At 39.8% G+C, this 14,171-nt stretch overlaps 1 protein-coding gene across 2 annotated transcripts in view; it reads right to left on the reverse strand.

The window, feature by feature from the left end:
- Positions 1-14,171, reverse strand: part of plcb1 (phospholipase C beta 1) — a 174,358-nt gene that overhangs the window by 6,559 nt on the left and 153,628 nt on the right. Inside the window, exons 25-31 of one of the 2 annotated variants that reach the window (XM_073928037.1) lie at positions 11,804-11,857; positions 11,488-11,707; positions 10,338-10,518; positions 7,494-7,570; positions 7,296-7,385; positions 4,648-4,705; positions 3,130-3,216 (exon numbers count right to left, since the gene is read on the reverse strand). In XM_073928037.1, coding sequence (XP_073784138.1) covers positions 3,130-3,216; positions 4,648-4,705; positions 7,296-7,385; positions 7,494-7,570; positions 10,338-10,518; positions 11,488-11,707; positions 11,804-11,857 — 767 coding nt within the window. Of the gene's footprint in view, positions 1-3,129; positions 3,217-4,647; positions 4,706-7,295; positions 7,386-7,493; positions 7,571-10,337; positions 10,519-11,487; positions 11,708-11,803; positions 11,858-14,171 lie in introns of those variants that run through there. The other variant, XR_012393186.1, reaches the window with a different exon arrangement.

Raw genomic sequence — 14,171 nt, forward strand, 5'->3', positions numbered from 1 at the left:
TGCTCACCGGGGCTTCTCCCATCTGCTGGGTGCTCGAACACTTCCCGAAATTGCTTGAGAAAAGTTTCAAATGTGGGATAGTTACATTCCTCCTCCTTCCATATCGCTGTAGCCCATTCCAGCGCTTTCCCCGTTAACAGGTTGCATACAAAAGCCACCCGACTAGAATCAGTGGGATATAATGCAGGTTGTTGGTTAACAAATAGTTTGCATTGCAATAAGAAGCCTTTGCAGCGAGAAGGTGACCCATCAAACTTTTCAGGAAAAGCTAATCGGGGACTTACGGTAGCCGGAGCATTGGAGACATGCGTTGGTTGAGAAGCTGTCATGGTAGCAGGCGGGGTAACTGCAGGATTCGGATGACGGAGTTGCTGCATAGCTCTCACCAGTTCCTCCGTGAGAGAAGTTAGATGGGTGAGTTGTTGATGATGGGTGGCTAACTGAGTGGCTTGAGCGGAAAGTTCAGTCGAGACTTGTGCTAAAGCTGCTGGATTCTGTAGTGGCGAAGTCTTCTGTTGTGATGAGTCAGAAGGCATTGAATCCATTTGCAAGCTTTATTAAGAGCACACATACAAACAAACACAAAGGGGCAATCCAGGAGACAGAACGTGGGACAGGCAAAAGTTCAAAGGCAGGCAGATATCTTACTGGTCAGAATAACAGGCTGGAGATCAGGGGCAGGCAGATGTCTTTCGTAATCGTAGAACAAGCACAGGGTCAGAAACACAGATCAGTCCGAAGCAGGGAGTATGGAACGCTCAGAAATGACAGCCAGGCAAATCAAGACTTCGCAACGAACCGGAGCGTGAGTGTGGTATATATACACGAGAGCTGATGAGTTGCACCTGGACCGTAATCAGTGCCAGGTAGCAGGGCTTATGGGATTTTGAGTCCGTGAGTCGAATCAGAATTCTGGCGATGGTTCCCTCTGGTGGTGCACAAGAAGGTTGGCATCGCCCTCATTTACAACACCATCAGAGCATGTTAACATAAAACTGACTATAAGCAAACATTAACATAACACTGACCCAAAACTGACCATCAGAGCACATTACCCTAAAACTGACTATTAGTAAACATTAACATAACACTGACCCAAAACTGACCATCAGAGCACATTACCCTAAAACTGATCCAAAACTGACCATCAGAGCACATTAACCTAAAACTGATCCAAAACTGACCATCAGAGCACATTACCCTAAAACTGACTATTAGTAAACATTAACATAACACTGACCCAAAACTGACCAGAGCACCTTAACATAAAACTGACCCAAAGCTGACAATTAGTTCACATTAACATAGCACTGACCCAAAACTGACCAATAAAGCATATTGACATAAAACTTACCCAAAACTATACATTAACATAAAGCTGACCCAAAATTACACATTAACAGAAATCTGAACCATAACTGACCATCAGAGCATGTTAACATAAAACTATTGGTAAACATTACATAAAAATGACCCAAAATTGCACATTAACAAAAAACTAACCCAAAAACTGCCAAATAAAGCATATTAATAAAAAAATGACCCAAAACTGCACATTAAAATAAACATATCCTAAAGCTGATTATTAGTGAATATGAACTGACCCAAAGCTGACCATCAGAGCACATTGACATAAAACTGGTGAAAAAACCTTTGACTAACATTATTAACAGACTATTATTTGTTATTTGCTCTATGAAAAATAAATATATGTATAACATATGTATAACAATATATATATATATATATATATATATATATATATATATATATATATATATATATATATATATATATATATATATATATATATATATAATTTATGAATATATTAAAATAAATTTGGTGCCCTTGACTAAAGTGATTAAAAACTATGAAATGGCCTGTAAAAGTGCATCAGGCATCATATCTGTCATGCTGATCAGGGTGAATGAGAGTTTAAGCACAGAAGAGACTGGATGTGCTGCGATGTGACTCTATTGACTAACACAGATCAATATTGACTAATGCAGCTGCAGATCACAGACAAACATATCCAATAAACGCACACCATCAAGGGCAAAAAGCACACTTTCCGACTGTTATTTAAAAGGGTCTGGATTTACAGATGTAAAGTTTAAAGTAATTAAATTCTTTGACATAAAACAATGTGAAGAACAGACGCAGAAGATCAGGGGATGCGTTTACGATATATATTTACTGTACTGATCATCACTCTCAGACTGTAATGTTTCAGTGAACAGGGATGTAACAATAATAATGATAATTAATAATTAATTAATTAATTCATTCATTCATTTTCTTTTTGGGTTAGTCCCTTTATTAATCCGAGGTCGCCACAGCGGAATGAACCGCCAACTTATCCAGCATATGTTTTACGCAGCGGATGACCTTCCAGCTGCAACCCATCTCTGGGAAACATCCATACATACTCATACACTACAGACAATTTAGCCTAACCAATTCACCTGTAACGCATGTGTTTGGACTGCTGGGTAACCAGAGCACCTGGAGGAAACCCACGCCAACGCAGAGAGAACATGCAAACTTCATACAGAAATGCCAACTGAGCCAAGCCTCGAACCAGCGACCTTCTTGCTGTGAGGCGACAGCACTACCTACTGCGCCACAGCGTCACCCATTATTATTAATAATAATAATAATAGAAAAAATATATATATTTATAATTATAAATATGGCCACTTGGTGGCGCAGTAGATAGTGCTGTCGCCTCACAGCAAGAAGGTCGCTGGTTTGAGCTACGGCTGGGTCAGTTGGCATTTCTGTGTGGAGTTTGCTTGTTCTCCCTGTGTTTGTGTGGGTTTCCTCGGGGTGCTCCGGTTTCCCCCACAGTCCAAAGACATGTGGTACAGGTGAATTGGGTAGGCTAAAATTGTCCGTAGTGTATGTGTGTGAATGTGTGTGTGGATGTTTCCCAGTGATGGGTTGCAGCTGGAAGGGCATCCGCTGCGTAAAAACATGCTGGATAAGTAGTCGGTTCATTACGCTGTGGCCAACCCCGGATTAATAAAGTAACTAAGCTGAAAAGAAAATGAATGAATGAATAATTATAAGTATATTATAATAAATGTTTTGTCCTGTGTAATATTGTGCACAGTGAGCTCTTACCTTGGGTTTCTCGTCTAATATCTGCTGTAGAATGTTCTTATGAGTTTCCAGCAGCTTCTCGTGTCTTTTAGTTTGAGCGTCTTCGAGCTGGAGAGAAAGAAAGACAGAACTTATTAGGGTTTACTGTATGGCATGTTTTCTTATGTGAAATCCAAAGCTATTAATCATGTTTTACTTAGATGAACTTGATTTGCTAAAACTGTCAAAACTTGACTTAACCAGTTAAACTCTGCCCAACCGGTATCGAGTCTGGGCTGTCATCGACATTCGCTTTAAGATTTAAAGGGCTAGCATTGCACCAGACCCCCTTAAGTGGTTTTGTTTGAAAGTGTAGAATCTATATTTTATGCACATATGCATCACTTTGTTTTTTATCCTACTGTACAAAAGTTATTTACACTTAAATACACAGTATTTTGGATACTCCAGCTGGGTATTTTACATTGGTTCATTTTCATATGGTTCATATTTGATACATGTACAAGTTATAGCTCAAATGAAAGCTCTTGCCGGTGCTCATACGGCTCTAGCATTTTTTTTACTGAATTATATTCACATATCAAACAGCTGTTGAATGAATCGCGGTGTTTCCATGACGCAGAAGTGAAAACAATACATTTATGATCAATAAGCAGCCCCAGATAGCACAGACAGCTGTCATCTCTTACCTTATGCTGTGTGCTTCAGGGCCATTTCTCCTTTGTTTTTGAGGTGATGTGCATAAGTAATCCATTTATATGTCTGACGTGCTCCAAACACAGTGAATTATGTTTGATCAAACAAAAGAATAGTGAAATATGAACACAATGATCGCTCCCTGTGGCTTGTACAGCACCTCTCATCAGTTGGAATACAATAACTTTTGCATAGATTATGGTAGAGACATTTTTATCATTTTCCTATGATTACAGACATGTGCAGGAACCACCAAAATTAATTACAGCACCCTAGACCACACAGAACCTAAAAGGTACACTTTCAAATTTGAGTTTATAAAAAAAATACAAAAACTGCCACTTTTTTAGGTGTTTACTATATCACAGACAACATATACAGATATTTTAAACACTTTTATTAGTGTTTTATGGAAATTCAAAGGGTTTTCTTTACAATGATACCACCTCTGCATGTGGATTTGGGAAGCTTTTAAATTTGGGTAGGCAAATTCCCAAAATATCAGCAGAGTTTAACTGGTTAAAGAAAAAAAAAAACGTCAGTGGTTACAGGTTCTAAATATATATATATATATATATATATATATATATATATATATATATATATATATATATATATATATATATATATATATATATATATATATATATATATATATATATATATTTAAACCCTGTTAACAAATATTGTGAAAGTCAGTGGTTACATGTTTTCAGCTTTCTTTAAAATATCTTCTGTTGTGTTTAACAGATAAAAGAAATGCAAACAGGATTGAAGAAAGTGAGAAAATTCACAGGTTTGAGAGAACTAGTATGTCAGTGATGATGATGAGTGTGTTTTTACCCTCTTGATGTGCTGGACCACCTCATTTACATACGACCTGTTGATCTCCAGCTTCTCTCTGAAACACACACAGAGTTCACAGTGTTTTATTGCCCTCTAGAGGACACTTTGAGCAGAGTCATTAAACCCTCTCCATCACCGTCCTTTAATGACTCCCAGAACAATCATGAACATAATCTGAAAATAATCATTATTGTCTCTTCAAAGACATTCATGGTCATTCTGTAGTAAATGAGCATCAGGAGGCTCACTGATTTACAGCCTCCCTGCTCATTTAATGATTCCATTCAGAGAATCACTTTAATTAAACCTGCAAATATATGAATGAAAAAAAAAATCATTAATTTAATTAGTTATTTTTTTAAAGAATTTAAAGACAGAAAACTACGTTATATAATTATTTATATTTAATATTATTTATAAATTTTCAATATTTCACATTTTGAATATGAATTTAAAATATTATATATATATATATATATATATATATATATATATATATATATATATATATATAACCTTTAGTTACATGTTTTTTATATGTATTACAATATTACTGCATTTGTGTATTTTTTATTAGCATATTAATTTCATAAATTTAAATTTAAATTATTTTTTCTATTTATTTCAATCATATTTTATATAAAGATGTATAAAAAAATAATTCATTGATTATAATTTAAATTTTGATTAGAATATAAATATATTTCAATTTCAATTAGTTAAAAAATGTACTTTTTATATTCTCCTCAAGAAAATGTGTGTGTGTGTGTGTGTGCGTGTGCGTTCCTTAAGCTTCCTTTCCACTGCACACGACAAACGACCAGCGACAGACTGTATGTTATTAATTTCCAATGGAGAGCAGTCCGGGAGCTGCGAGTTCCGATCATCTCCGTATGCAGAAAATTCAGATCTGAATTGAGCTGCGGATCCGTTGAAATATTTGAACTAGACCGTATGTGACCTGCCGACCGGATATGATGTTATCCAGTCTTGTACAAGCATGTCCGTGTGTGCGAGATGAGAAATAGGAGTTTGAATTATAAAAAGTCTATATTAAAAAAAAAAAAAACTTTCTGTTCTTAAATGTAAGTAAGAAAGTAATAAAAATATATATTTTAATCTTGTCTCCATATTCCCTCCAATATTTGTAGCGGTCTATGAGTTTCTAGTATTCATTCCTTCATTAAACCATGTAAATGCACGGAGACTAAAAGCTCTTGCTTTTGCACTCCTTTACTTCGGACACTGAGAATCAGCTTCTCTCCCATGGTGCACGACAACACTGAAAATACTGTGCGACTGCCACAAGGGGGCGTATTCCGACAGTCGTGTCCAAATGTTGTGTGCAGTGGAAAGGCGGCTTTACGCTGAGGGGACCAAACGTCCCCACAAGTGTAACAATACCAGTAAATTTTGACCTTGTAGTGATGTTTTCTGGTGTGTGTAGGTGTGAGTGTATATGTGTGTATGCATGTGTGTATGTGTATATATATGTTTGTGCATATGTGTATGTTTGTGTGTGTATGTTTATATATGTGTATATAATGCTTATTTATTTATGTGTGTGTGTATTTCTTAAGCCTGGTTTATACTTCTGGTCGAATGATCAGCGTGACCCACTGCGCATGCCCTGCACGTTGCTGTGCAATTATGGCCCATTCACACGGGGCCTCAGCGTCAACACTTCACTTTAAATGGGTGGCGTCAGGTGTTGCCAAACTGCATTGTGGATTTGTCAGCGCCGCTTCATTGGCGTTGCTTGCTGCAGAGGTTGCAGCCGACGGAAGCGTCAGCCAATCAGATCACTGCATGCAAATACACCAGCTCAGACAGTAGCCGATTGCTGACTAATTTCATTGGCTGATGCTGCAATGACGATCGCGTCAGCCCCAACTTCAGACATGCCCTCTGTCAAGCATTGACGCTAAAGCCCCGTGTGACTCGGGGGTTATACTTCTGCACGCTGTTGGTGTTGATCTGCAACAACACTTCAGAAATGCTAGCTGACAGTAGGTGTTTGTGTTCCTCTGTGTCGAGTTTCTTCGTTGGTGTTTTGTTTTTTCTGAACGCTACCTTAATATACAAGTGGCTCAAACTCGTTCATTTTGAGGCAGAAACCGGCAGACGTGCAACCACTTTAATCATCAGACATAATCATCTAGAGCTCCTTCACAGGACTCCATCCTCGCTCCACCGTCAGAGCTACCAAGCCGACCAATCACAGAGCTTGCGGCATTGCAACGTGTAGTTACGTTTTTTTGAGAGTTGCGTGTCAGAGTTGCCGACAGCCACGGCGAGGGCTATGTGACCATGCGTAGATTGCGCCAGAGCATATGCTTGCACTTGAGGCAGAAATAAAAATTAGCCTTTAGGCTGAGGGGATCAAATAAGTCCCCACAAGTAAAACAATACCAGTACTTTTCACCTTGTAGTGAACTTGTGAGTATGCATGTGTGAGTATGTGTATATGTATATGTATATTTATTTTGGTAAATTGCTAAACTGTCAATTTGGACCTTGTGGGGAATTTGTGTGTGTGTGTGTGTGTGTCTGTGTGTGTGTTTATATGTACATGTGTACTGTATGTCTATACATGTGTATGCAAGTGTGCGTATATTTATTTATGTGTGTGTATATGCTCGTACTCCTCTGTCAGGTGTTTCTCTTTTGACTTGGCTTCGCTGATCTTCTCTTGCCTCTTCTTGTCCATCTTCTTCTTTAGCTCCTTCTTCTCTCTGTGAGTACAGACGAGTGTGAGTTATCAGTTATTGAATAAGTGTGTGTTGTAGGTGTAATCTAGTGTGTGTGTGTGTGTGTGTGTGTTATATTTCTGATAGACTGACTTCTCGCAGAGCTCCTTGATCTTCTTCATCTGACCACTCTGACTCTCCTCCGCGATGCACGTCAGCTTCTCGATCACCTGCACAATTCCACAAACACACACCATTTTTATCCAGTCATCAAACAAGTCATTTTGATGGGCTCGCAACATTTCAAAATCCCTTGCTCTCTTTAGGTTTCCTTAAGGTGCTCCTGTTTCCCCCACAGTCCAAACACATGTGCTATGGGTGAATTGAATAAACTAAATTGGCCAGAGAGAGTGTGTGTGTGTTAGAATGATTATGGATGTTTCCCAATACTGGGTTGCAGCTGGAAGGGCATCCACTATGTAAAAAATATCCCGGAATAGTTGCCGGTTCATTCCGCTGTAGAGACTGTTGAATTAGTGACTAAGGCGAAGGAAAATGAATGAATTAATTAATGTTATTTATTGCTTTTGTGTTTTAATATACAATTTTAAATGGGTGGTCCACTGTGTATTGTCAAGGTTTGCTTGTGTTTATAAGATGCAAAGCAATGTGTGCTCATGCTTCACTTGTAGAAAAATCAGGTTATTTTTTCATATATCTTTAATAATATACAGCTACTTCGATAACATAAAAATCATATTTCCTAGTTCCTCTGAAAAGCCTGTGCTCAAGAGGTTCTGATTGGTCAGCTAACAAAATGTGCTGGGATTCAAGGATTAGCTTCACGTCACGCCCCTACAAGCACGCTTTTGCGCTGTGCAAACAGTCCAGTCAGAGCATCTGTTGGCAGAATTAGCTGCCTGAATCAGAAAGAAAAAAAGAGCACACTAGGCACACCGCCTGGAGTCACGGAACAAAGTGAAGAGGGTTGGGGAGTCGCTGAAGAAAGTGTAGAGGGTTGGGGATTCGTGAAAGAAAGTGTAGAGGGTTGGGGAGTTGCAGAAGAAAGTGTAGAGGGTTGGGGAGTTGTAGAAGAAAGTGAAGAGGGTTGGGGAGTTGTAGAAGAAAGTGAAGAGGGTTGGGGAGTTGTAGAAGAAAGTGAAGAGGGTTGGGGAGTTGTAGAAGAAAATGAAGAGGGTTGGGGAGTTGCAGAAGAAAGTGAAGAGGGTTGCGGAGTTGTAGAAGAAAATGAAGAGGGTTGGGGAGTTGCAGAAGAAAGTGAAGAGGGTTGGGGAGTTGCGAAAGAAAGTGAAGAGGGTTGGGGAGTTGTAGAAGAAAATGAAGAGGGTTGGGGAGTTGTAGAAGAAAATGAAGAGGGTTGGGGAGTTGTAGAAGAAAATGAAGAGGGTTGGGGAGTTGCAGAAGAAAGTGAAGAGGGTTGGGGAGTTGCAGAAGAAAGTGAAGAGGGTTGGGGAGTTGTAGAAGAAAGTGAAGAGGGTTGGGGAGTTGCAGAAGAAAGTGAAGAGGGTTGGGGAGTTGCGAAAGAAAGTGAAGAGGGTTGGGGAGTTGTAGAAGAAAATGAAGAGGGTTGGGGAGTTGTAGAAGAAAATGAAGAGGGTTGGGGAGTTGTAGAAGAAAATGAAGAGGGTTGGGGAGTTGCAGAAGAAAGTGAAGAGGGTTGGGGAGTTGCGAAAGAAAGTGAAAAGGGTTGGGGAGTTGCAGAAGAAAGTGAAGAGAGTTGGGGAGTAGCAAAAGAAAGTGAAGAGGGTTGGGGAGTTGTAGAAGAAAGTGAAGAGGGTTGGGGAGTTGTAGAAGAAAGTGAAGAGAGTTGGGGAGTTGCAGAAGAAAGTGAAGAGAGTTGGGGAGTTGCAGAAGAAAGTGTAGAGGGTTGGGGAGTTGCAGAAGAAAGTGAAGAGAGTTGGGGAGTTGCAGAAGAAAGTGTAGAGGGTTGGGGAGTAGCGAAAGAAAGTGAAGAAGGTTGGGGAGTCTAGAAAAAAAAGTGAAAAGGGTTGTGGAGGTGCAGAAGAAAGTGAAGAGGGTTGGGGATTAGCGGAAAAAAGTGAAGAGGGTTGGGGAGTTGCGGAAGAAAGTGAAAGTGAACAGTGGATGGGGGAGGAAGGGCAGTTGAGGAGGGTTATCTGTAAAATGAGGTGGTGGACCAGATTTCAGAGGTGTTCAAGCACAAAGTAAGCCTGGTGTAGAATGCACAAAAAGCAGCCGCATAGAAAGACATGCACAGAGAGACACTGCACACGCTGCTGAGGACTAGGGGTGTTTACAGCGGTTTGACTGACAAAATTTAAATTTGTAGCTAAACTTGTTTACATCCTCGCTAAAACATTCTGCTAGAAACTGTGCATGTAATAGATCCATTTTAACAAATAAAAACACTTACAGGTTGTGGCTCACAGTCCATAGCTTCATCGGTTGGAGGAGTTTTAGCCAAATCCAGCACTGAACTGAGAGAGACTCTGAAAGTTCTCCTTTGTTAAATGCTAGAGCTATATCTTTATTATAATTCCCTGCAACATAATTAAAATTAAACTGTGATGTCTTCTCTCTTTGTGTTGTGTCCTTTGGAAGCCCAAATTCAGAAATAGAAGAAGCTCAGTGGAAACAGCAGCATTTGATCGCCATTTTAGCTTTTGCTGCTATAATATTACAGCACCTCTGGCCCCTTTGCTGCACAGGGTGTGTGCGCGAGGTGAACTTACATGACCAGAAGCCCTTGTGATCTCACTAGGCCAGATGTTTTTTTGTTTTTTTTAGTCCCCAAACTTCGTTTGCTGGAGGCTTCGCTAAGCTAACTCTGTAAAAGCCAGGGTCTCCTCATTGAGCTCTGAGCATCTTACATTCAGAGATGTTGTTTATGTTCACACAGCTACATTACACCTCAACTAAAGTTTTAAATATGATATCGCAGTGGACAACCTTTTTAAATGTGTGTGTGTGTGTGTGTAAGAGTGTTTGATTCAGTATTCTGTGTGTGTGTGAGACCTGTTTGATGTGCTCTTTCTTGAGGTATTTCTCGCTGTAGTACTGCTCCTGTCGCAGGTTGAGGAGCTGCTGTTGCTGCTGCTCCTTCAGCTCCGCTAGCTTCTGTGCGCTGTCCTGATCCAGATGAAGAAGCTCCTGCTCGAAGAACGACGGCCCGTGCTCAGGACTGGAGGACAGACACCTGCAGACACACGCGCACAAAAACACACACATGCATGAACACAAACGCACACAAAAACAAACACACACACACATGCATATCCACACATATACACATGCACATACACACATTCATGTACACACACACACACACACACACACACACACACATACAAACACACGCACGGACATGCACAGTCACACAAACAAGCATGCACAAATACACACAAACGCACAATCATACACACACACACACACACACACAAATGCAAACAGACACACGTACACATAAACGCAAGTACGCACACACACACACGCGCACACACATATAAGCATACACACATATACACATGCAGGCAAGCACACACATTCGCACATAAACACATGCACACATATACACATGAACACACATACACAAACAAACACAAAAAAATACATGCACACACACAAACATATGCATATACAAACACACACACACATAACCATATGCATGCGCACACACACACACACACACACACACACACATACACACATTCACATAAACACACACACACACACACACACGCACACACACACACACACGTGCACATACACATATACACAAACACATGCACAAACACATGCACACACATACACATGCACAAACATTTGCATATACAGACACACACATACGCACATGCATATACAAACAAAAACACACATATGCAAGCAAACACACACACACACACATAAACACACACACGCACATAAACACACACATGCATGCAAACACACACACATAGACAAGCAAACAGACACACATACAAACATACACACAAACACAAGCACACACACATGCACAGACACACCGATACACATGCACAAACACACAAACAAATGCATATACAGACAAACACACACAAACAAACACACACACACACACACACACAGGCTCAACTCTGGATCTCTTCCAGCTGTAGAACTGTATAGAGGATCACTGGACTCGACCTACCTCTTCTTACCGTCTCGTTTGGCAGATTTCTGCAGGACGGAGCGCTTGCGCAGATACTCGTGCTGGATCTCGTTGTATTTGGCCGTGTGCTCCTTGATCATCTCCGTGGTTTTCTTGTGGTGTTTCTTCACCAGGTCCTTCATCTCTTTATAGTGCCGTCGCTGTTCGCGCACAAATCCCTTCTGCTGTTTGAGCTCCTCCACACTCTGAGCCTCCATCTCTGAGAAACAAACAATACAATGACCTTTACATCCACAAACAAGCTAAATCATCTGTCAATGGGCTCAGCAAAAGATGAACACAACTGGTTACTAACCGGTGAGGACGCTGTGGATCAGATCTTCAGTCTTTGCTGCCGGTTTTGTTGAGCCTGAAATAAGATTTCAACCAATAATATGAATTGTTTGTCCATAATGTAGTCTTGTGTGCAAATGCAGTGACTATAAGGGGAACTGCAGTCTATAAGCAATGGATAATGTACATCCAGACAGTTATTCTCTCAGAATAAAGCCAGACATGATTATCAGCGAAGTATTTTATTCAGCAAAAACAACTGGCTGGATGAACATTATCCAGCATTTTTAGATTTCAGTATATTCACCAATGACCAAGACAAATTGTAATACCTGTATTTGCTCTCTTGAATCGATTGTGAGAAGATGGCACTCTAGGCTAATCTTTAACAGTAGATGGCACTCTAGGCTAATATTTAACAGCAAATGTTACTCGAGGCAAATCTTTAACAGCAGATGGCACTCTAGGCAAATCTTTAACAGCAGATGGCACTCTAGGCAAATCTTTAACAGCAGATAGCACTAGGCTAATCTTTAACAGCAGATAGCACTCTAGGCTAATCTTTAACAGCAGATAGCACTCTAGGCAAATCTTTAACAGCAGATGGCACTCTAGGCAAATCTTTAACAGCAGATAGCACTAGGCTAATCTTTAACAGCAGATAGCACTCTAGGCTAATCTTTAACAGCAAATGTTACTCTAGGCAAATCTTTAACAGCAGATGGCACTCTAGGCTAATCTTTAACAGCAGATAGCACTAGGCTAATCTTTAACAGCAGATAGCACTCTAGGCTAATCTTTAACAGCAGATGTTACTCTAGGCAAATCTTTAACAGCAGATGGCACTCTAGGCTAATCTTTAACAGCAGATGACACTCTAGGCTAATATTTAACAGCAGATAGCACTAGGCACTGTCTCCTGCTAAAAACTTACCTAGAGCACCATCTGCTGTTAAAAACTAACCTAGAGCATTGTCTGCTGTTACAAATTAGCTTATCTGGTGTTAAAAACTAGCCTAGAGTGCCATCTGCTGTTAAAAACTAGCCTAGAGTGCCATCTGCTGTTAAAAAACTAGCCTATCCACTGTTAAAAACTAGCCTATCTGCTGTTAAAAACGAGCCTATCTGCTGTTAAAACTAGCCTATCTGCTATTAAAACTAGCCTAGAGTGCCATCTGCTGTTAAAACTAGCTAATTTGGTGTTAAAACTAGCCTAGAGTGCCATCTGCTGTTAAAAACTAGCCTAGAGTGCCATCTGCTGTTAAAAAACTAGCCTATCCACTGTTAAAAACTAGCCTATCTGCTGTTAAAAACGAGCCTATCTGCTGTTAAAACTAGCCTATCTGCTATTAAAACTAGCCTAGAGTGCCATCTGCTGTTAAAACTAGCTAATTTGGTGTTAAAACTAGCCTAGAGTGCCATCTGCTATTAAAAACTAGCTAATCTGGTGTTAACTAGCCTAGAGTGCCATCTGCTGTTAAAAACTAGCTTATGTGCTGTTAAAACTAGCCTAGAGTGCCATCTGCTATTAAAAACTAGCTAATCTGGTGTTAACTAGCCTAGAGTGCCATCTGCTGTTAAAACTAGCTTATCTGCTGTTAAAAACTAGCTAATCTGGTGTTAAAACTAGCCTAGAGTGCCATCTGCTGTTAAAAACTAGCCTATCTGCTGTTAAAACTAGCCTAGAGTGCCATCTGAGGTTAAAAAACTAGCTAATTTGGTGTTAAAACTAGAGTGTCATCTGCTGTTAAAAACTAGCTAAGCCAGTGTTAAAACTAGCCTAGAGTGCCATCTCCTTTTAAAAACTAGCCTATCTGCTGTCAAAAACTAGCCTAGAGTGTCATCCGCTGTTAAAAACTAGCCTAGAACACCATCTGCGTTAAAAACTAGCCTATCTGCTATTAAAAAGCTTATCTGCTGTTTAAAACTAGTCTAGAGCACCATCTGCTGTTAAAAACTAGACTAGAGCACCATCTGCTGTTAAAAATTAGCCTAGAGCACCATCTGCTGTTTAAAACTAACCTATAGTGTCATCTGCTTATTAAAACTAGCCCAACTGCTGTTTAAAACTAGCCTAGTACACCATCTGCGTTAAAAACTAGCCTATCTGCTATTAAAAAGCTTATCTGCTGTTAAAAATTAGCCTAGAGCACCATCTGCTGTAAAAACTAACCTATAGTACCATCTGCTTATTAAAACTAGCCCAACTGCTGTTTAAAACTAGCCTAGAGCACCATCTGCTGATTAAAACTAGCCTATCTGCTGGAAAAAAACTAGCCTAGAACACAATCTGCTGTTAACAACTAGCCTATCTGCTATTAAAACTAGCCTATCTGCAGTTTAAACTAGTCTAAAGTACCATCTGCTGTTAAAAACTAGACTAGAGCACA

The sequence above is a fragment of the Danio rerio genome, chromosome 17 (assembly GCF_049306965.1).
Source record: "Danio rerio strain Tuebingen ecotype United States chromosome 17, GRCz12tu, whole genome shotgun sequence".
Classification (NCBI taxonomy): domain Eukaryota; kingdom Metazoa; phylum Chordata; class Actinopteri; order Cypriniformes; family Danionidae; genus Danio; species Danio rerio.